The sequence below is a fragment of the Canis lupus genome, chromosome X (assembly GCF_003254725.2).
Source record: "Canis lupus dingo isolate Sandy chromosome X, ASM325472v2, whole genome shotgun sequence".
NCBI classification, from domain to species: Eukaryota; Metazoa; Chordata; class Mammalia; order Carnivora; family Canidae; genus Canis; species Canis lupus.
Genome location: NC_064281.1, coordinates 76,694,051 through 76,717,677, shown reverse-complemented (window position 1 = coordinate 76,717,677; position 23,627 = coordinate 76,694,051). Strand labels below are relative to the sequence as shown.

The 23,627-nt window shown below is 44.1% G+C and overlaps 1 protein-coding gene across 3 annotated transcripts; it reads right to left on the bottom strand.

Annotated features, from left to right (window-relative positions):
- Positions 1-331: 331 nt before the first annotated feature.
- On the bottom strand, positions 332-12,827 carry NXF3 (nuclear RNA export factor 3). Of its 3 annotated transcripts, none has more exons than XR_003129567.3 (19): positions 12,787-12,827; positions 11,100-11,179; positions 8,200-8,374; positions 7,825-7,978; positions 7,118-7,201; positions 6,919-7,023; positions 6,714-6,794; positions 6,061-6,159; positions 5,787-5,896; positions 3,924-3,960; positions 3,512-3,580; positions 3,371-3,426; positions 3,114-3,221; positions 2,935-2,993; positions 2,709-2,824; positions 2,574-2,616; positions 1,957-2,029; positions 723-1,418; positions 332-611 (listed from the first exon to the last, which is right to left on the bottom strand). XR_003129567.3 is itself a non-coding variant. In XM_025431681.3 (19 exons), the coding sequence occupies exons 1-18, from the start codon at positions 11,296-11,298 to the stop codon at positions 769-771; spliced, it is 1,755 nt and encodes a 584-aa protein (XP_025287466.1). In that variant the 5' UTR covers positions 11,299-11,508; the 3' UTR covers positions 332-611; positions 723-768. The 3 variants fall into 3 exon arrangements, 1 of the variants encoding a protein (XP_025287466.1); XR_003129568.3 differs by lacking the exon at positions 12,787-12,827 and adding an exon at positions 11,275-11,508; XM_025431681.3 differs by lacking the exon at positions 12,787-12,827 and having other exon boundaries at positions 723-772; positions 1,236-1,418; positions 11,100-11,508.
- Positions 12,828-23,627: the final 10,800 nt, after the last annotated feature.

Below are 23,627 nucleotides of genomic sequence, written 5' to 3'. Positions count from 1 at the left end.
CTGTTTTTCCCCAAATGGATTGTTGCTAAATTTGAATAGATTTGTATGGCTAAGAAGGAATAGTGTTCTCTGCCTAAAACTATTTGACTAATACACTAGGGGCACAGAAAAGCATCCCCAGGTATGACAGAGTGAGAGAGAACATGCCCCACTGTGGTAGCCACACAGCCACAGGACACACACATAGCCTGGGCGTTAGAGAGGTCCAGTTTTTGAGCCTCTACCCTTACTGTTTTCCAAGAGTCACTGAGCCTCTTTGACTCTCCTTTTCTTTCTCTGTGGACCAGTGATCAAAATACAGGCCTCAAATGGATTTTGCATAGATTCAACATAACATGCTATGTCACTATTTATTAAGCAGAGAATCAAGGATCCTGAGTGGGAAAATACACAACTGATCTTTGAGCGGATTAGTGTCAGTTAAACGTTGGCTTCCCAGCCCCAAGCAAACCTCCCACTCAGTCAACTAACTCAGGCTACAGAAAAAAGACAACAAAGATGATGAAGATGAGGATGAAGATGACTACATCCAAGAGTTTCTTGTCAGGGCTGCGTTCTCAGGATCCTGGATGAGTCTGGGTGAGGGCCTCCTTTGGGATTGTGTGCTTGGCCTGGAGGGAAGTGAAGAGAAGGAGTTGGGAGATCAGCAGAGCCAGGAGCCCTGAGTTTCATCCCCAGGCCACCCAGTTTCGGCTCATTTGGCCTGAATTCCTCAGCCTCACCTTGGGCCAAGTGAGAACCTGTGTAGTCCCACTGGCTGTCATGAAGTTACCTAGTGTGGAGAAAGCATAGGTGATATCCATTAAAACTAAAGCAGACACAATCTAACTGCACAGTACCATTTCCCAACCTATGCAAAAGAAACATGCCACCACATTTATCACAATGTAGGCAATGGAATGAACCCTGTGGCACAGTGAGCACTGGGAAAAACTCCTGAAACCAAAATGTTTGTCAATAAAGGCACAGGTCCATGGATTTAGGAAAGTAAAACAACAAACAAAATGAAGCTAGCTAGGAAGGAAGGAAAGAAGGAAGGAAGGAAGGAAGGAAGGAAGGAAGGAAGGAAGGAAGGAAGGAAGGAAGGAAGAGCTCAGCTTATAAGTAATGAAAGGATAATGTTCAGGGTGATAATTAGTGAAATAAATGAGCAAAACAAATTACCTGCAAGTTGACATGATTCAATCTTGGTTCCTCCCAGCTCCCTCCTATCCCCATGCACCCCCAACACTCACTTCTGAAGCCACTGGAGATTCATCCCAGACTGAGTGGAGAAAGTCTGTACCACTTCCTGCTGCTTCTGGCAGAGGGTGGGCCAGGAACTGCAGGAGTGTGTGGGCACTGGGATAGAGAATGTGCTCTGGGTTTCCTTGGGGCTGGCGTCCCTCACAAACAGCTCATCATTCACGATGCACAGGCTGAAGGAAAAAAATGGGACCTTAGAAACTGGACAGATAGACAAACCCACACCCCAACAACGATCCTGCTCCCACTGCCACTCAGAAACCAGATTCTTTCCATACCCTTACTGGGCACGCCACTCAGGTTCCTTGGCCGGTACCTCTATTTTTCCTTCACCCTTTAGAGAGATTGTCTAACCAATTTCACTACATTTATAGGTTTATCCCCAAACCACGGACAATTTTACGTCCATATTTACCGAACACACCTGCCAAGGAGTGGACGGTCTAATCTCCATTTTCAGAGGAAGACACTGTGTCACAAAGAGATCATGTGACTTGACAAAGGTCACAAAGCTAGTGAGTGTGGGGATCAGGGAAAGAACCCATAATCTGATTTCAGAGCCAATGCTCTTAATCACTAGGAGACATGATTCCTTGGATGTACCTGATGGTTTTTCACAATATTGAGAACACCCCAAAGACTGTACCTCCCCATTCCCATACCCCTGAACTCATACTGAACTGGGTGTTACACCCACAACAAAGCACTCACCTGTAATTGCTGACAGGGGTAGCGATGAAGGTCCGGGTGAAGGCGCGAACAGAATCCTGAGACATTCCTTCCACTTCAGCAACACACAACAATACCCCCTTAGCATCCCACATGTTTACATACTCACACAGCATTCCCCAGTCAGGGTCTGAGTTGATATTCATGCTGAAGGGGACACTTGTTCTCTGGGGAGTCAAGGTGTTCTGGATGGGGAAGGCAATCTATTCCCTGTGACAGGGACTCTACCAGTGACAGAGACCCTATCAAGTGCATTTGATGCACTTTTCACAGCTGCTCAAGAGATAGGCATCATTAGCTCCATTAGCAAATGAGGAAACTTATAGGTTAAGAACCCAAGGTCACAGAGTAAGGATCTAGGATGAGAGCCGTCAAACTCCACAGACTGTGTCCCTAATGCCCAGACTATGTGGGGCAGACAGGCACAGACCTAGTTCAGACCGGGATGATTTGAGGGCAGAGTGGAGATGGGAGAACATAGCAGGAATAGGAAGGGGAGGGAAGGCACCAGAAAAGCTGGGAGAGTTCTGAGAGGGAGCCCAGCTAGCAGTGGGGAGAGCAGTGGGGGCATCTGGGGAGGAGGTTCTACACACACGCACCTTCCTTGAACACCCCATTGACGGAGAAGCAGATCATCATCTCCTGAAAGAGAAGAGCCCAGGTGCTAAGTCACCTAAACTTTCTACCCACCTGTGGCTTTCTGGGGTTGCCCAAGGGAGGAGACTGATGCTCACCGTCTGGAACCACATGTCCACCACGAAGAAGCTGAGGTCATGCTGAGTTTTGGGCAGCACACAGAGGGAGCGCACGATGTCACACTTTGTTTGCTTCAGCAGCTGAACACGCAGGGCTATGAAGAGAGGAGAAGGGAGCAAAGGTCAGGGGTTGCCACACCCGGGACCTTATAATTATCTCCTCACACCCCCTTTCCCTGTCCAGTATTCCCCATCACACACGCACAGGGGTCCTTAAGTTTCTTCAAATTCCTGCTCTCCTTGAAGTATTCACACAAGCTGCTTCTAGGAGAGAAAAGGGAGCAAGAGGTGGTGGTCTGGCCAGTGTGAGTGTTTCCAGGAGCTGCCCTGTGTCTGCTGGGGAGCCACAGGGCCCAGGAGCAGAGTCTGAGTTTTGCTACTCACAGGGCTGGGTCCTTGGGGTTGAAGGGAGTGGTCAGGGAGAAGCAGGCCTCATCGTGGTAGGCACTGAGGAGACCCTGACGGTCTCCAGAGTCGTAGATCAAGTAGTACCTGCGGGGGGATGGGGGGTGGCAATGAGGATAGTCTATCTTTGTGGTCTAGACCCCAAATGAGATTTCAAGACCCAGTCAGCAGTCCTGAGCTTGAGTGACCTCACCCATCCTAGCCATCACCTTCCCCAGATTCCCAGGAGTACTTACTGCAGTAGGAATTGCAGGATTAGACTCTTCAGTGCATCAGATCCAAAGAAGCTTCCCTGAAATCACAATGGTCCTCAGGACCATGGCTGATACCCCTTCCTCACGCACCACCCAAAACCCTGCTTGATCCACCCTTCTCACCTTGCAGGTTGGTAACTTCTTGTGAGCTGCAATACCAATGCTGGTTGGTGAAGGCGACTCCTGGCTATCCTGGGAAAAGGAAAAGAGGAAGTGGGCAGTGTAGACCAGGAGCTGGTACTGGACAATCATGGAAAGGATGGGCCCCAGAGAGGGTGAGGGTCAGAGGCCAGGTGTAAAATGGCCCTTGAAATTACATGGGCAAGACTACATTTGGGATCATCGTCTTGAGGTCCCTGATGCCTGTGGAGAACGTGGTTGAAGGATATCTGGAGCCCTTGTCGGGTTCCCACGCGAATCCCACGGTCTAAGGGTCATGAAAATTGTAACTTCTGCAAGACCTAAATGGCTTCAGGGCAGGTTGTGGGAAGCATCCGTGCCAGTAGAGAAGTCAATGATCAAGGAATACACCTACCAGGCATAATAACTTGGGAAACAATTCCAGGATGGAGCTGCATAAATCCAGACAAAATAGAAAAGTTAGTGAGACTTTCTTTGCAAGTGTCCTTCGTCATAGGAGCAAGCACACTTACACCTGACTCACAGCCCAGTATGTCCCACCTACACCACAGTGTCCCAGCCTTCCGGGGCCCTTGGCACCTCCACTGTGGATTGACCTATAGGGAAAGCACACACTCTCTTCCCCTCCTCTCTGATTCCATTTCTCCACCCCACCCCCTCCTCCCTCTCTTTCCCCCTGGGCGGCTCCCACCTAGACTGCCCTGACTGCCTTCTCCAGTGCCACCAGAAGCAACATTTGGAGCTCAGGCTCCAGGGCTGAATTCCCCTCCCTGCCTCCCTTCTTTCCTTCAGATCCCTACCGAAGGCACCAGAGAGAAGAGGGAATGGGGTGGGCGCCCAGGACTCTGCTACCTCACTAGGGGTCCAGCATTCTGCAGCACTATGACCCCCCCACCACCACCACCAAGGGATAGCCCAGGATGCTGGGGCATGGGAGTGAGTGAGGCAAGAACCAGGAGGCAGGGAGGGAGAGGGAGGGAGATAAAGACAGACGAGGGGGAGAGGGTAGGAGGAGAAAGGCGAGAGAGACATAGGGGAACCAGAGACTAAGAGGAAGAGAAAGCAAAGCAAAGGGAAGGGAAAGAAGCTCTACCATGGTGGCAGGGGTCAGGAAGGAAGAGAGAAGGAGGAAATGGCCCCATGGCTGCAGCCTTTTCCTTCATCTGCCCTGGCTGGCCCTAGCACCCAAAGTAGGAATGGAAAACATGCAGGTGTTGGGCTGGGGGCCCATTGGATGCTGATTGAAACTTTGTCACCTGTGTGAGCTAAATCCAAGCTGGGCATGGGGAACAAGGCAACCATAGGGGCAGGAGACCTGTCCCAGAAGGAGTAGAGGGTCAAGCCCCAGGTCAGCACGGCTGAGGTTCTGTGGCCTCCTCTTATGATCCCTGCTTTCCCTCCTGATGGCCCCTGTGCACCTGTGCCTGTCTCAGTTGGTTCCTAGCCTGAGGGATTATACCAATGTCGGGATCCCCAGGGCTCCCCTGAAGGACCAGTCGGGTTGATGAGATGTGTGGAAGGAGGGGAGGGGGAAGTGCCTCTGAGAGGCCTGTCCTTCATTCTCCTCAAGCACTTCTGCCCTCTGCCTTCCATCCCTGCTTCAGGAAAGCCCTCGGCTCACTGGCAGTCACCCACTTCTGGCCCCCTGACTCAGGGAACCCTGGTGTCTCCCAGGGAGGGACCAGATCTTGGCTTTGGGCCAGAGGAACAGGACCTCAGGGAACAGCTCCCCAGGACCTCAGCCCTCAGCATGGGGCAGGAAAGCCATCGTGGCTGCCTGAGATTGGGCGGGTTGGGGGGGGGGGCGGGCAATACATTTGGTTCAAGGAAAGGAGGCTCCCTCTCAAAACAAGGGAGGGAAACGCTGTCTCAGGAGGGAGTTGGAAGGCCTGTCTCAGCATGAGGCTCTGGGCTAGAGGGCCCTTCTCTGTCCAGGTCACAGCATGTGGTTCAAGGTGGTCATTCTGGTCCTAGTGAGGAAGGGGAGCCCTGCTTCATGGATCACACTTTGCAGAGGGCACGCTAGAGAAAACTGTGTGCAGATAGCCTGCAAACAGATCCCAGACCAGACAAACAGGTGAGCAGGTCAGAGGAAGGGAAGGAGACCTCTAAGCACAGGTGAGGGACAGAGGGAGGAGAGCATAGGGCCTCTGGTCCCCCCCCCCCCCCCGCAAAGGAACGGAGCTGCTGCCTCCTCCAAACAGGCACCATAAGGCATAGTTCAGAGTCCCATGGGGTGACATAGTGTACAACTGACCTTATGTTGGTTGATTTATCAGGAAAAGCGGTGCACAGGGAGCTTCTGTTGGCACTCATCTCTTCTGGCTGCAGGCTTTTGCTCTTGTCCAACTCCCCTGCGGACTTCACCTATAATTATGGGGAGGAAACACATGGAGCAGAGAAAGATGGCCAGGATGATCCTGCACCCGCAACCCTTCCCTTTTCCAACAAGTCCACTTCCTGACTCTTGTCACCACTCCATGAGCACTCCTGCCTTCCTTTCAAAGAGGGATCTGGGTACCACACCTCACCTCACTGTTCAAGGGCTTGATACTGGAGGCATTCTGCATAATGCTGGATGGGCCATCCCGCTGGTAAGGCTTCTTGTTGCTTGGGTTCAAGGGCAAAAGCTATGATGAGGAAAAAGTTAGAGTGAGGACCCCAACGGGGAATATCTGGGGCCAATGGGCCTCTTCTACCTAACCTCTCCCACTTCACCATCAGTCTCAGCACTGGGCCTGAGTCCTCACCTTGGAAATGTTCTTTCCATGGGTCTGCAGGGAGGCAGCCATGCTGTTTCTAGGATTCAGTACCATTGCAATATCATGGGTGATCAAGTCTCCGAGAAGCCCAGAGGAGGCAATCAGAAGGCTGAGGAGAAGCCCGGCTGGTACAGCTCTAGCTCCAACCCCTCCCCACGTTACCATCCCTATGTCTCCTTCCCAGGCAGACCCCTCTGCCCTCACATGCCCTAGAATTACTGCTGTGGGCATACCAGAGGCATAGGGGACTCTCTGGCTCTTAAGAGGTTGCTGGGAAACTACGTATCATTTGTTCATGGTCAGCTGCAGAGTTAGAGATGGGGTCAGTGGCTCTGAGTTTGAGGTGGAGATGGGGGCAATAGGTGTGGGAAGAAGATGTGGGTCTGGATGTGGATGCACAACTAGTCTTGAGTCTGCATTACCTTTGTCTGCTCCACCTTTTCTGACATCAGCTCCTTCTGCACAGAGTGGGGTGCGTCAGAGGGGTAGACAAAGACAGAGACCTGTAGGGAACACAAGAGGGGCTGGGTAAGTACCAGGAAACCTGAGCCTTGGGAACACGCAAGACCTTACCCCTCTCTTGCCCTCCTGCCCCCAACTAGCTACAGTCATGCCCTTGGCACGCACCGTTTCATTATTCTCATCCCAGATCTTCCCGTTGACACTCTTCAATGCAAAGGCAATGCTGGCATTCTCAACAAAGAACTGGGCCTGCATTTTCTCATAGTGAAACTATAGGGAGAATGGCAAGAGAAAGAGAATATGAGACCCAAGACACTGCTCATCTGCCCTGTTTCTTCTCATCTGCCTCACTGTCTTCTCTTACTTCAACTGGGGTGAAGGGGACACTGCATTGTCCCTGAATCAGATTCAGCAGCCACGTCTCTTCATATTTGATGCCGAATGGAATCTAGGAGGCAGAGATGGGAGAAGAGATTGACACAATGGAGTCCAAGGTTAAGAGAAGGTTAGGGAAGACCATTGTCTTTGTTTCATACATTTTTTTGGGGGGGGCTTTAAAACTTTAAAATAATTTCTTCTGATAGGACATTATCCATTATTGCAAACGTTTGTACCAGACATGGATTTCCTTTCCATTCAAACGCTTTTCTTCAAATAATCAACTTAAGATGTTTAACATGTACTTCCTTTTATAAAGTTCCAAGTGATCCTAGCTCAGGGCAGGGTGCCTTAGCCTGCCTCTCCAAAGGGGACACCAGAGACTCAACCTCCTCCCACATTCAGCTAGAGCTAAACTGAGCCTTCCGGTGTGGAGTTGCTCCATCTCCCTGGCTGTAGTCTCCTCTGCTCTTAGACAACCTACCGGATTCTCCCTGTAGTCAGTCTGTTCCCTTTATATTGCTTCTCTGAGTCTGCCCTTACTTGATCTAGGATGTTAACTCCTGTTAATAAAAAGACTGCTTACCCACTCCTCTGCCCCAGAAAAGTACCCAGCATCTCTACATGAGTCCAACACAATTCCCTCTGTTCACCTTCTTCTGCATATTAGGCCCCTTTTGCCAAGACACTCACTATGATCTTGAACCAGCTCCCCGAGGTCTCATCCTGCCTCTCCCCCTTCATTTTTCTCTCTGGAGGCTTTTGCTCTCCCTCCATGTTAGCTTGGACTTGGTCTTGTTTCTGAAAATTGCCTCTCCAATGACACGGTGGAATGGCATAGGGAGTGCTGTGGGCAAGTGGAAAGAAGAAAGTAGTCTACATGTGCTCAGAAAGACTTCTATTACACATTTTCCAACTGATCCCAGGGTACAATAAAGTTTGCTCAATCATTATCCTGATTCTATCATTCTTCACTCTTCCAGGTTGGAGAAGAGACTGATGTATTCAACTACAAGGCTATATATTCCACTGGCTGGTACATTTCAGCTATGCTGACTGGTCACTTACTATCTTACTCGGGTGCTCATGTGAGTGCCATTTGTTGCTGGATCTCCATCTTGCTGCTGGTGGGGTGAAGGACAAATGCCAGAACTGACTTGTTCAGACCAGTTGTTATATCTCCTTCGGTAAATACTCCAGCATCTTGCTCTTCTTTGCAAGGAGTTACCTACGTTATTATGCCCTGAAATTGAGAACAACACGTCAATGGTCCCAAATGCCACAAAAGGTTCTGGGGAGATACCATGGCTAATGAAGAAATATCACTGACTTTTATCATCCAAAAACAAAATAGGGCACAGTGCCAAAAAGGTTGAAAAACTTCACTGTGGTTCCCTTTCCTGGGAGGATGAGACGTGGGGAGCGTTTGCAGCCACGAAGAAATCGAGCACAGAGGAAAGGGGTTGGGCCTAGGGTTTCATCTGTGATGTTAGCCCCCTGCTCTGCCCTTTTCAGGCTAGGTGACCTGGGACAAGTTGCCTAGCACCTCTAATTCACAGTTCCCTCCTCTGCCTTGGGGGATAACAAAATCCACCCTGAAAGTTTGGTGTTATGGTTCAAGGGTCAAGGGTGAGTTCCCACCTGAAGAAAGAATTAGAGAAGTGAAAGTTAGATTTAATGAAAATATCCAGAATAGCCTGGAGAGACATCATATGGATAATACCAGAAGAGAGAGGAGAGAATTAAATGAGATGTAGTGGGCATATCTAACACATGCTTCATTTGAGTCCAAGAATGAAGGAGAGGGAAATGTGGAGAAGTGGCATTTGAAGAGATCTTGCTTGAGAACCTTCCCAAAGTAACGGGATAATCAAGTCAGTATAACAATACTAAGAGGAGACAAAGTATGCTTTAAGGAAAAACATTCCTAAAGGAAAGATGTACATTTCACAATGATGTTAATGTAGCAAAACTGGGAAAATTTGTGACCAGAAGACTCAGACTAAAAGAAATATTAAAGGTTCTCCTTCAGGCAGAAGAAATATGATCCCACGTGGAGGCACAGAGATGCAGGAAAGAAAGACTAATGAATGGCATTTGTGAGTATGTAGGCAAGTCTAAATGAGTATCGACTATATAGCACCATGAGGCTAATTTCTTCTAGGGGTTTAAATATACATAGAATTAAAATTCATGGCAATACCTTGGGAGGGTGTGAGTGGAATCAAAGTGTTTCAACGTTCCTTCACTGTCTGAATGAAGAGCTTTAAAGAAGTAATTTACATCAGACCGTGAAAAGGCAAAAAGTACATTATGGTATTAAGGGTAAATACTATGAGAATGTTTAACTGTCCGGCCAAATAAGGTAACAATTTAATACTAATATAGGGGTGCCTGGGTGGCTTAGTTGGTTAAGTGGTCCAATTTTTTTTAAAGATTTTATTATTTATTCATGAGAGAGAGAGAGACAGAGACAGAGACAGAGAGACAGACAGAGAGAAAGAGGAGGGGTGAGGGGAGGGGCAGAGTGAGAAGGAAAGGGAGATCATCTCGAGCAGAGTCCACGCTGAGCATGGAACCCAAGGCGGGGCTCTCTCTCAAAACCCTGATATCATGACCCCAAGATCAAGATGTGAGCTGCAACCAAGAGTCGTGGCTTAACTGACTGAGCCACCCAGGTGCCCCAAGGGTGCGACTCTTGATTTTGGCTCAGGTCATGATCTCAGAGAGAGCCATTCTCTCTCTCTCTCCCTCTCCCCTGCCCCTCCCCACCTCTCTTTCCCTCTAAAAAAATACTAAATAATTTCAAGGAAAGGAGAGGAAAAGGGCCTTACAACAGGCAGAAATAAATGTGCAGTTAACACGCTGTATAGAAATCAAGTTATACCTATATTTACATTAAAAGTTTCAGACTGGATATTCCAAATAGAAAACCAGATATTATGAACCTAGAAAAAAAATTCCATCAAATGCTCCTTAAAAGAGACACATGCAAAGTTTAATTGTCTATAAAATTTGAAAATAAAACTAAAACAAGGCAAAATGTGTACCATTTACACACTAACGTACTGCAAGCTGGTGTAACCATATTACTAAAGGGAAAGGTATTAATTCAAGGGGGGAAAGCATTGCTAGAGAAAAGAGGGATGTTTCATTATTATAAAAGTTTCAATGTAAAAAGAAGCCATTAGTACAAAATTCTAAATTTGTGTGCATGTCTTAACACAGAGCCAAAACGTGCAAAGCAAGTGATCACAGTAAAAGGAGAAATGGATAAATTCACCATTACAGTGGGAAACATTAGCACACCTCCTTGAGTGACCTATAAAATGGCAGACATAAATTCCACTAGGTGGAGATTTTAAAATGAGAATTAAGTAAACTAACAAATTCACTTAATTGGCGTGGAACAGGGCACATAACCACTACACGTGGGACATTCCAGAAGAGGTCATATGCTGGGTTATAAAACAAACCTCAAGAAACTTCTATGGGGGTAATACAGTCTACCCTGAATAGTTTATGTAAGAGTCAAGGGTAATGGTGGGTGCTCTGCCTGTCCCCAGCCTCTAGCAGGCATCCAGAGAATGTTAATTTATACCAACACCCCCTCCCATTTGCCTCCTACCCTGCCAACCTAGGAGACCCTCCCCACTCTCCAAACTCTGGACCTGTGAAGACCACATAAATCAGGTCTATCCCCTCAACCAGTGAAGAAAATTCACCTCAGCCATGACCACTTCCATAGGAGGGGAAGTTTTCCATGTGGAATGGAACCAGGATGGGAACGTCAGGGCCCACTTAGCCCATTTCAAGAGAGTGGAGAATAGTCAGCTTGGGCCACTCCACCCTTCCTCTAAAAGGGGGTTGGCTGGGTGTCCTGTGGGGTGATGTGGTTTGGGAAGGGGCCCAGAACCCCTCATACCCTCTGGGGATCTGAGACCAAGGCCTCATGCTGACCAACTCACCCATGGTGTGGACTGAAGGCAGTGATCCGTCACCAATGTCCTCCCGGTTTGCTTGTGAAGAGAGTCTGTGGGGTCTGGAGCTGGAGGTTTGGAGATCAACGACGGCTGCTGAGGAAGGGGAGGGGAGGTCCCGAACCCCTTTGTCAGCGCCACACAAGCAAGATGGAGTCCTTACGGGAAGTCCCTTCCTCAAAGGCATGGAGAAGACAGCCTCAGGCGCCCGAGGCGACTTTATTTCTTATAATTACTGTCCCCTGAGTTTGCTACCAGCCTACCAGGGAACTGTTTCCAACTGAATCTGCCCTGCAGAAAAGGCCAACTAGAGTCAGGAGGGGTGGGACCGGACCCAGGTACTTATAGCTACAAACACAGGGGACTCTGTATGCCAGACTCTGTATCCACTGCAATACATCTTGTTCCCTCATTCTGTGAACCCAGAGAACTCTGAGTGCCAGCTGTAGGCCAGACTCTGGACTTGTTACATTGCATCTGCTCTGTCATGTATTCCTTAACAAGGGGACTCTGATATCACAGTCACCAGCTTTTCGAGGTTTCTTGAGGTTTAATGAGGTGCCAGAGCTTGTTTGGGGTCATTCAGATGCTACTTGGAGAAACAGAAACTGCAACTGAGCTCCACAGAATGGCGGTGACATGTCCATGCATACGTAGCCTAGCTAAATTCTTGCTTCAATATTGGGATTTTTTTTTTTAAAGTTAGAGCAAAATAACAGAATATTCTGAAAATAATTACATGGCTGGCATCGTCTCCACCTCATTCCAGAGAGATAATAGCAAGCAAACACACACGCGCGCGCGCACACACACACACACACACACACACACACCAGCCAAAAGCAAAACACACACACATAGCAGACCTGGAAACTATAAAGGACATAGCAAACAGAGTTTGGTGGGTCACTGTAATGAGAGTAGAATTAAACAAATCGTGCCTTTTCCTTTACAACAACAACAAAAAAATACAGTCAGTGTAGTGGTCAGAGCCAGAAGTGTAGCTCTGAAAGTCTCCGACCAGAGGGCTTTGCAAGGCAGAAAGAAGGAGGGAGGCGCTTGGGCTCCGGTGCATTAGCCAGAACTTTCTGGAATTTTCCACTCCCTTTGGAATGTTCTACTCTGTCCACAATCCCTTTCTGGATCTCCATGCCCTGAGAGAGAAAATTCAGTCCCTGGGAGAGGTGAAGAAAACTCTGCACAGGAGAGCGTGAACATTTGGGGTAAGGGAAGGGTAAGACAGAAACACACACATATACAGATAAACTGTCAAATCAAAAGCTGAAGTTTGTATTTGTTTATTAAGCAGTATCATGGGAACATTTTCATAACATGGTAAATACATGTGAACTTTTCTTGTGAATTGGTTATTAGATATTTTCAAGTGTTCCCCTCAACAAATTTGCCTAATTGCAAAATGCTAAACATTAAAAATGTATACTTAAAAAATGAAATCATTCTGCACCTTCCATCTATATGATCCCCTCACTCCAACTCACAGGTATCCAAGATATCCAACGTAAATAGATTGGTGCACATTTTCCAGAGGTGTTTCTGTTTAGGTAGTGTGTACACCTACCTTAAAATATTTGTGTACTTACGTGGCTACAGATACATACTTTTAAAAATTTGCAATCACATAAATAATTTTCTGCAAATAGATTTTTTCACTTACTTATTACAACGTCTCCAGATTGCCATTTCTTCAGTTGATGCAGTGTGGCATCTTTCCAGACGTTTACTGGAGAAGCATTTTGCTTTTTACGTAAATTATTTGTTATCATTTGTCCCTTTCTCCACTGATAAACAAAAGTCCTTCATTTTCTAGCCCACTAGCACAAATTCTGTAATATTGTTTGCAAATATTCATTCCTACCTTTTCAAGCTTTTAACTTTTTTTCTTTTGGTAGTACAGACATTGCTTTAGCTTTCATGGTAAGGATACAGTCAACAAAACTCAAAGACAACCTACAGAATGGGAGAAGATATTTGCAAGTGACATATCAGATAAAGGGCTAGTTTCCAAGATCTATAAAGAACTTATTCAACTCAACACCAAAGAAACAAACAATCCAATCATGAAATGGGCAAAAGACATGAACAGAAATCTCACAGAGGAAGACATAGACATGGCCAACATGCATATGAGAAAATGCTCTGCATCACTTGCCATCAGGGAAATACAAATCAAAACCACAATGAGATACCACCTCACACCAGTGAGAATGGGGAAAATTAACAAGGCAGGAAACAACAAATGTTGGAGAGGATGCGGAGAAAAGGGAACCCTCATACACTGTTGGTGGGAATGTGAACTGGTGCAGCCACTCTGGAAAACTGTGTGGAGGTTCCTCAAACAGTTAAAAATATACCTGCCCTACGACCCAGGAATTGCACTGTTGGGGATTTACCCCAAAGATACAAATGCAATGAAACGCCGGGACACCTGCACCCCGATGTTTCTAGCAGCAATGGCCACGATAGCCAAACTGTGGAAGGAGCCTCGGTGTCCAACGAAAGATGAATGGATAAAGAAGATGTGGTTTATGTATACAATGGAATATTCCTCAGCCATTAGAAATGACAAATACCCACCATTTGCTTCAACGTGGATGGAACTGGAGGGTATTATGCTGAGTGAAGTAAGTCAGTCGGAGAAGGACAAACATTATATGTTCTCATTCATTTGGGGAATATAAATAATAGTGAAAGGGAAAATAAGGGAAGGGAGAAGAAATGTGTGGGAAATATCAGAAAGGGAGACAGAACGTAAAGACTGCTAACTCTGGGAAACGAACTAGGGGTGGTGGAAGGGGAGGAGGGCGGGGGGTGGGAGTGAATGGGTGACGGGCACTGGGTGTTATTCTGTATGTTAGTAAATTGAACACCAATAAAAAAATAAATAAAAAAAATGAATGGAAAAAAAAAAAAGAAATGACAAATACCCACCATTTGCTTCAACGTGGATGGAACTGGAGGGTATTATGCTGAGTGAAGTAAGTCAGTCGGAGAAGGACAAACATTGTATGTTCTCATTCATTTGGGGAATATAAATAATAGTGAAAGGGAATATAAGGGAAGGGAGAAGAAATGTGTGGGAAATATCAGAAAGGGAGACAGAACGTAAAGACTGCTAACTCTGGGAAACGAACTAGGGGTGGTGGAAGGGGAGGAGGGCGGGGGGTGGGAGTGAATGGGTGACTGGCACTGGGGGTTATTCTGTATGTTAGTAAATTGAACACCAATAAAAAATAAATTAAAAACAAAAAAAAAAAACAAAAAAAAAGAATTGCTACCAGAGCTTTCTTTTCAGGACCATTTGAATGGTAAATGGCAGAAGCAATGAAACGCCGGGACACCTGCACCCCGATGTTTATAGCAGCAATGTCCACAATAGCCAAACTGTGGAAGGAGCCTCGGCGTCCAATGAAAGATGAATAGATAAAGAAGATGTGGTCTATGTATACAATGGAATATTCCTCAGCCATTAGAAACGACAAATACCCACCATTTGCTTCAATGTGGATGGAACTGGAGGGTATTATGCTGAGTGAAATAAGTCAATCGGAGAAGGACAAACATTATATGGCCTCGTTCATTTGGGGAATATAAAAAATAGTGAAAGGGAATAAAGGGGAAAGGAGAAAAAAATGAGTGGGAAATATCAGAAAGGGAGACAGAACATGAAAGACTCCTAACTCTGGGAAAAGAACTAGGGTTGGTGGAAGGGGAGGTGGGCAGGGGTGGGGGTCACTGGGTGACAGGCACTGAGGTGGGCACTTGACGGGATGAGCACTGGGTGTTATTCTCTATGTTGGCAAATTGAACACCAATAAAAAATAAATTTATAAAAATAAAAAGAGAAGTCATCAAAATAAACTAAATGGAAATTATGAAACTGAAAAATACAAAAGATGAAATTGATAAAGAAAACTCACTGAGGGTATTATGCTATATGTTGGCAAATTGAACTCCAATAAAATAAAATTTAAAAAAAATAAGGAAAAAAATGAATGGTTAATGGTTCTCCACCCCTTCATTTTGAGTCTGGAGGTTTCCTTATGTCTAAAATAAATCCCTTGTAGACAGAAAACAGATGGGTCTTGTTTTTTTATCCAGTCTGATACCCTGTGCCCTTTAATGTGATCATTTAGACCTTTCACTTTAAGAGGAACTATTGAAAGATGTGAATCTAGTGTCATCATATTACCTATTCATTCCCCATTTCTGTGGATTGCTTCTTCTCTGGGCTCCGTCTTTCTTTTACCGGGTCCCCCTTAATATTTCTTGTAGAGCCACTTTGGTGGTCACATATTCCTTCAGTTTCTGCCTATCTTGGAAGCTCTTTATCTCTCCTTCTATTCTGAATGACAACCTTGCTGAATAAAGTATTCTTCATTGCACGTTCTTCTCATTTCGTACTCTGCATATATCATGGCAGCCCTATCTGGCCGCCAGGTCTCTGTGGAGAGGTCTCCTGTTAATCTGATATTTCTCCCCATATAAGTTAAGGATCTCTTGTCTCACACTGCTTTAAGAATTTTCTCTTTATCTTTGAAATTTGAAGTTTCACTGTTGAATGTCAAGGTGTTGAACAATTTTTATTGATTTGGGGTGGGGGGGTCCTCTCTATCTCTTGGATCTGAATGCCTGTTTCCTTCCCTAGATTTGGGAAGTTCTCAGCTATGATTTGCTCAAATACACTTTGTGGTCCTCTCTCTCTCTCTCTCTCTCAGCCTCTTCTGGAATCCCAATTAGACGTATATTTTTCCTTCTCAAGCTATCATTTATTTCCCTAAGCCTTCCTTCATGGACTCTTAATTGTTTTTCTCATTTTCCTCAGCTTCCTTCCTTACCATCAACTCGTCTCCTATATAACTCACTCTCTCTTCCACCTCATTAACCTTAGCACTTAGAACATCTACTTTGGATTGCATGTCATTTATTCTACTTTGAATTTTGGCCCAATTACATCTCAATTATACAGTAATGAGGTCTTTAGAGTCCTTTATGCACTTTTCCAGAGCCACCAGTAGCTTTATAATTGTACTTCTCAATTCTCAATTGAATTTATGACATCGTATTGAAATCCAAATTCTGTAACTCTGTGGCAGAGCACTGTTTCCAGTGCTTTCTTTTGTGGTGAATTCTTCCTTGTAGTCACTTTGTCTAGTGCAGCGTGGCTGTATGAATAGCTTGAGTCAAAAGTAAAGTCCTAAGTAAAGTATACCCTAGATGATTCTGACAAGGTCAGAGAACAGAAAATAAAAGAAAAAGAACAGAACAAAATAAAACAAAAGGACCACTAAAGTAAAAAACAAATTCTAAAACAAAGTAGAAAAACTAAAAAGCCAAAAACAGAGAAGTAGAAACAGAAAAAGCAAAAAAAAAAAAAAAAAAAAAAAAAAAAAGAAAGAAAGAAAAAGAAAATATTGAACTGGAAAAAGAAAAAAAGGGGGGGGTAGTTGGCAGTGAGGAAGTGGTAGTTGAGAGAGAATGTCATCTACCTGAGGGTTCTTAGAGAGTGATCCTCTTGGTTCAGCATGTATTTTGTTCTCTATGTTAGAAGATGCTCAATCCCAAATTTATATAAACCACCAATACTTATATAAAAGCCCAACACTGACCACCAAAACATAAACAAGATAAAAGAGGGGGGCAGAATGGGAAGGAAGAGAGAATATAATCTCACAGAATGAACCAACATGGTATTCCACTTTGTTCTGGGTGTATGTTGGGCATGTTTTAGAAGGTACTAATTTCCACCATTGTAAAGCAAAACGAGGCAAAAAAAAAAAAAAAAAAACATATCTCCTATGTCTACCAAAATTAAATTGAATTCATTTAAGGGATTCCAGAAGTAAAAAAAATACATGTAAGACATGTAATTGTCGAAATATGAAACACAAAAAGGAAAAAAAAACTTAAAAATGAAGAGCTGGTAAAATATTGTAGTTAAGGCAGCAAATGAGAAAAAAATATTGGAAATTTTTAGTTTGATATAAAAATTAGTTGTAATGGAAAAAGAAAAATAAAAGGACCCTCTAGTCCTATATACTATTTTCCCTCAGTCCTGGAGCTTCCCAGTGCTTCTTGCTCAATAAACTTGCTCTTCCCTTGTTCTTCCAGCAGTTCTCCTGGGGGATTGGTCTGTTGTGCTGATTCTCAGGTGTCTGTGCCTGGGCAGAGATGTCCTGCCCTTTGCCAGGTGCTGGGCTCAGTATGAGCTGTTTATCCTGTGAGGCCTTTGTTCCCTAGAGGCCCCGCCTCTCCCAGGTACAAGGTGAAAGGAGGCAAAACAACAATGGCAGCAGCCAGATTTCCAGCTCTGGAGTTGAGCTCCCCGTGAGTAACGAACCGCAGTCTCCCAGTCCGCACCTGCTTAGATGCTCCCGGGGGCAGGCACAGGTACACTGATCTGCACAGCCTGCGGGGCGCCCAGTGGCAGGAGAATTCTTGCTTTCCTGTGCCCTCCTCCCCCACTTGCACCTGTCCCAGGGGGATGCAGGATCGCTGGCTTTGTCTGCTTGGGCGCCCTGGGATCCCGGGCCCTGTGCCACTGGACCTGCACTCCCGGGGACCACCTCTCCCAAAGGGAACAGGGTACAGCCCCCTCTGTCTAGAGCCAGCCCGCCTAACCAACTGGCTTATCCCAAATGCCTTGGAAGGCTGTGGCACGCACTCCAGCCCTTTACTGATATCCGACCGTGGTTTGGAGTGAGCTTTCCCCCAAGCGCCCCTCCTCTTATAGTGACTCCAACAATCTCGAGCCTTCATTGCCCCTTCTGTGTTTTGCCCGATTTCCCTGTTAAGCACTTTTCTGACAGGGAAAACTCCGGCATGGATTTTTAAAGTTCCCGCCTCTCCAGGGCTGGGCTTTCTTGCCCAGGAGGCTTTTGCCACTCCGCTTTAGCCTGGCTACTCGTGGTTCCCCTCCCCCACTTTATTCTTTTTTCTTTTTGTTTTCTTTTTTGCCTTCCTACCTTGTTAGAAGCGAAAACTTTTCTCTCTAGCATTCCAGCTGTTCTCTTTAAATCTCAGGTTGAATTCATTCATAGGTGTTCAGGATGTTTTGAAAGTTATCTAGGTAAGTTTGGGGGGCCAGGTGAGTTGAGGACCCCTACTCTTCCACCATCTTGACCCTCTGCACATCTGTTTCAAGACAGTTTTAACTACTGGGGGTCCTTTGAAACTTCATATAAATTTTAGGATGATTTTTTTTATTTCTGAAAAAAAATGCCACTTTAAAAATTGACATATAATTATCATACAGTGTTATATTAGTTTAGGTGTACAATGTAATGATTTAACAATTTTATACATTTCTCAGCGTTCATCAAGAAAAGTGTACTCTTAATCCCCATGACCTATTCAGCCCCCCCCCCCCCACCTCACCTCTGGCAACCATCTGTTTGGTCTCTGTAATTAAAGGTCTGGTTTTTTATCTCTCCTTTTCTTTTCTTTGTCTCTTTCTGTTCTACTTCTTAAATTCCACCTATGAGTGAAGTCATATGTTATTTGTCTTTCTCTGAATGAATTCCTTCACTAAGCACTATACCCTCTGGGTCCATCTGTGTTGTTGGAAATGGCAAGATCCATTCCTTTTATGGCTGTATAATATTCCTCTGTGTGTGTGTGTGTATGTGTGTGTGTATGTGTAACTTTTTCTTTTTCCATTCATGCATCAATGGACACTTGGGTTGCTTCTGAATCTTGGCTATTGTAAATAATCCTGCAATAAATGTAGAGGTGCATATCTTTCTAGTTCGTGTTTTTGTATTCTTTGGGCAAACACCCAGTAGTGGAAGTACTGCATCACATAGTAATTCTATTTTAACTTTTTGAGACACGTGCATACTGTTTTCCCACAGTGGCTGTACCAGTTTGCAACTCCACCAACAGCACGAGTGTTCCTTCTCCTCTCTGCATCCTGACCAACACCTGTTGTTTCTTGTGTTTTTCTATTTTAGCCATTCTGACAGGAATAAGGTGGATATCTCATTCTTCTTTCATTTGCATTTCCATTATGATTAGTGAGGCTGAGCATCTTTCATGCACATAGATTGGAAGAATCAATGCTGTTGAAACGTCCATACTACCCAAAGCAATCTACAGGTTTAATGCAATTCCTACTCAAAACATCAACAGTTTTTACAGAACTAGAATGGACAATCCTAAAATTTGTATGGAACCACAAAAGACCCCAAATAGCCAAAGCAATCTTGAAAAGAACAAAGTTGGGGGTATCACAATCCCACATGTGAAAGTATACTACAAAGCTGCAGTAATCAAAACAGTATGGCCATGGGGTTTTGATGAGGATTGCACTGAATCTGTAGATCACTTTGGGTAGTAAGGACATTTCAACAATTCATGTCTTCCAATCCATGAGCATGTTATGTCTTCTTTAATTTCTTTCAGCATGATTTAGTAGTTTTTCACTGTACAAGTCTTTTGCCCACTTGGTTAAGTTTAATTCTAAGTATCTTATTCTTTTGATGCTATATTAAATGGGACTTTTTTTTCTTAGTTTACTTGCTGGATTGTTCACTGCTGGTATATAGAAGCACAACTGAGTGTTGGGTTTGTATCAGGCACTTACTGAATGTGTTTGGTAGTTGTGGAGTCTTTGCGGTTTCTACCTGCAAGATAATGTCATCACTGAACAGAGATAATTCACTTCTTCCTTTCCAAATTAGATGTCTTTTTTATTTCTTTCCTAATTGCTTGGGCTACGACTGCCAGTCCTCTGTTGAACAGAAGTAGAGTAGCAAAAGAGAGTATCCTTTCTTTGTTCCCAACTTTCAGTTTTTCACTGTTGAGAATAATGTTAGCCGTGGTCATTTCATATATGGTCTTTGTTATATTGAAATAACTTCCTTCTACTCATAATTTTAGTGTGGAGTGTTTTTGACATGAAAGAGCGTTGAATTTTGAAATGTTTTTTTTCTGCACCAAGAAGATCATGACTTTGGCCCTCATTGTGTTAATATGGTGTATTACATTGATTGGTTTTCCTACTTTAAACTATCGTTGCCTTCCAAGAATAAATTCCACTTTGTCATAGAGTATAATCCTTTTAATGTGTTGTTGAATTGAGTTTGCTAATATTTGTTGAGGATTATTCCATCAATATTCCTCAGCGATATTGGTCTCTAATTTCTTTTCTCGTAGAATCTTTGTCTAGTGTTGGTATCAGGATAGCGCCAACCTCAGGAAAATGAGTTTTGAAGTGTCCCTTCCTCTTCAATTTTTGGGAATAGTTTTAGAAGGACTGATGTAAGTTTCTCCTTTATATGATCGGTAAAATTCTCTGGCAAAGCCATCTGATTTTGGGCTTTTCTTTTCTGGAGCTTTTGGTTACTGCTGCAATCTCTTCACTAGTTCTAGATCTGCTCAGATTTTTTGTTCTTCATGACTCAGTCAAGGTAGGTTGTATGTTTCTAGGTATTTATTCCCCTCTTCCAGATTATCCCATTTGTTTATAGTTGTTCATAGTAGTCTCCTTTGGAACTTTTTTTTTTTTTAAAAATTCTGTTACATAACTTGTAATGTCTCCACAGCTGCATATATTCTTCTGATTGTGGTTAGCTGTACTAGCCTCCATCTGTGGTACTGCCAGTTTTCTGGTGAGGCTGAGTTCACTTTTCTTCTCAGTGGCCCCTAGGCAACCAATGTATGCTAGTATCCCATCAAAGCTCCAAGTCAGGTGAGATAGCAACCCGTCCCTTGGGCAGTTCCAAAAAAAAGTCTGAACATTGGAAGCATGTTCTACTCTTCTCTAACCTCCTAATGGAGAAGCCAGGAGGTGGGCTTTTCCTCTCACTTATGCCAGCCTATGCTGGCTTGAGGGAAAGACTGTCATCTTTGATTTAGCATATACCCTCCTCCCCCATTTAAATGTGACTATTCTTAACTTTGAGGTTTCCTGGGGTTAATGTGATTTACTAATGGGTTTCTGGAGTTCCCATTAAGGCTTCTTTGACCATGTATGTTTATTAAATCATTGTCTCTGTGGAGGATGGAGATCTGTGGATTCCTACTCTGCCATCTTGCTGGCATCCATCTCTTCTTATTGACTTTAGACAGATTTTCTATATTCTGGATACAAAGGTCTTTATCCCTATATGATTAGCAATTATTTTCTCTCATATTTTCTTTTCCTTATCTCAACATTACCATAGGAAGCACAGTGTTTAATTTTGAAGAGGTCCATTTTAGCAGTTTGTTCACTCACAGATGATGCTTTAGGTGTGTCATATCCAGAAAATCTTCACCTAACCCAAGGTCAAAAGGGTTTTCTTTTAAACGTTTCATAGTTTTAGGTTTCATACTTAGACCTATGAGCCCATTTTAATTAACTTTTGTATAAGGTGCAAGACATGAATCAATTTTTGATACAAGTAAATATCCACTTGTTCCAGCACCAGTTTTTGAAGACTATTTGTTGCACACCATTGACTTATCTGTGACCCTTTATCAAAAATCAGCTTTTCATGTATATGCAGGTTTATTTCTGGGTAATTTAATCTGATCCACCGATCCACTTCTTTCTCTTAATGCCAGTACCACATTCTCTTTATTACTTCATCACGATGACTCTCTAAACAAGATAGTGTCCTTCCTCTAACTTTGTTCCTCTTTTTCCAAGTTGTTTTTCTTAGTCTGGTTCTTTTGCATTTCCACAAGAATTCTAGAATCAGATTCTTCATTTCTTTAAGAATGTCTAGTAATATTTTGATTGGGATTGCATTGAATATTTGGGGAGAATTTTCACCCTAACAATACTGAGTGAATCTTCAGACCCAAGAAAACTGTATGTTTCTCCATTGATGTAGGTCATTTAAAATTTTCCTCAGGGGACACCTGGGTGGCTCAGTGCTTTAGCGCCTGCCTTTGGCCCAGGGCATGATCCTGGAGTCCTGGGATCGAGTCCCACATCGGGCTCTCTGCATGGAGTCTGCTTCTCTCTCTCTGCCTGTGTCTCTGCACGCCCCCTCTCTGTGTGTGTCTCATGAATAAATAAATAAAAACTTTTAAATAAAATAAAATAAATTTTTTTCTCAGAAATGTTTTGAAATTTTCAGTGTACAGACCTTGCATATCTTTGGACAGATTTTCCCTAAGTATTTCATACCCTCCCACCCTTAATTATCTAAACTTGAGTACTGTTATGGTTCAATGCCTGCTTTTAGATTTGGTGCAGACTGAGCATGCATTTATGATTCTTTCATGAATCACTTATGCCTGTGATAATCGTTGAATGATGTTTTTCTAATTCTTCATTCCTTCTACGTTTATCATTTGGCATTTGACAGTGGGATAGAGTTTATGTTCTACTTTATTTAATTATGTATGTATGTATGAATGTCACATGACCCTCTGATTCCTAGTTCACCCTAGAGATTACCATCTTTACTCTCACTATTTATTTTGATGCCATAATTGCCTCAAAATTGGTGCTGAAAAGCCCATTCAAGTTGGCCTTTGACAGTCCATTTGACACCTTCTTAGACTTCTGTGATCACTTGCTTTCTTCTCTGAGCCCCACCTGCAGAAAGGAAGTAGTGAAGCCCGCCTCATAGTAACAGTTGATGATTTTAAGGGAAAAGGCTGAAAATAACGACCTGCAGCATGTGGTGTCTAGTAGGCCCTCAGCCAATCTTAGTTCCACATTCCGATTTTCCCACCTTTATTCTGCCAATGCAATGTCTTCAAATCTAGTGTAATAGCATAACTACCAGAAAGACTACTTGGAAAGATAACAGCAAGCAGGAATAAGTTCACATTTTCATGATGTGCGAACTTCCATGTCACTGGAGTATGCAGGAAGGGATTTTTGGAATAGAGCTGGGGATGAGAACAAGCTTCATTGCACAGTTTCTGGTTATCTGAGTAAGATAAGAGAGGGCATGTTCACCACTCTCCCCCTGTGTTTCATGTGCTTTCCCAACCTCTTACTTTCCTTTCTATTTCATGTGCTTTCTTATCCTCATATGCAGGCTTTTGGTGTAACATCAGAGAGGAATGTGGATTCTGTGCCCCAGAAACAGGGAAAGATAAAGAAAACTCAAGTGTGGTGTTGAGTTTGCTAGACATGTTTCTGAAGCAAGAATGAAGAGATCAGGGTGTCATCATTGAAACATGTTAGGTAAGCCACTACCCTTCCACCAGTTTGTTTTAAAATGTTGGTTTTATTATTCTTCAGGTATGATGAGGCCAACAGATCAAGAGATGATTGTCAATGGAAATATAGCTTGTAATTCACCTTTCTTAAGAGGAAAGGTGGTGCCATACCACACAGAGACCACATGGGGAGCACCGGGTTCCCTTAGGCAGACAGAGAAGAAGAAAGGAAGGACAAGAATTTTCACTGTGGTTTCTCTAAGAAGGAATAGCCAAGGCAGGGTAAGCATGAGATTAGCTGGTTTGAAGAATTTCAGTGTGCTCTGGGGTACAAGGTTTTTGTCCCTCGTTGTCTGGTACCTGGTCATGTGGTGATTAGGGCAGGAGGAT

Excerpts from the sequence above, each read along its gene's own strand:
- NXF3 (XM_025431681.3), bottom strand. The coding sequence starts at position 11,298 with ATGCCTTTGAGGAAGGGACTTCCCGTAAGGACTCCATCTTGCTTGTGT. Across the intron at positions 6,160-6,713 it reads AAAAGGTGGAGCAGACAAAG|CTTTTGCCCTTGAACCCAAG; the intron begins GTAATGCAGACT and ends TCCTCATCATAG. Across the intron at positions 3,581-3,923 it reads TTCCCAAGTTATTATGCCTG|GATAGCCAGGAGTCGCCTTC; the intron begins GTAGGTGTATTC and ends TCCTTTTCCCAG.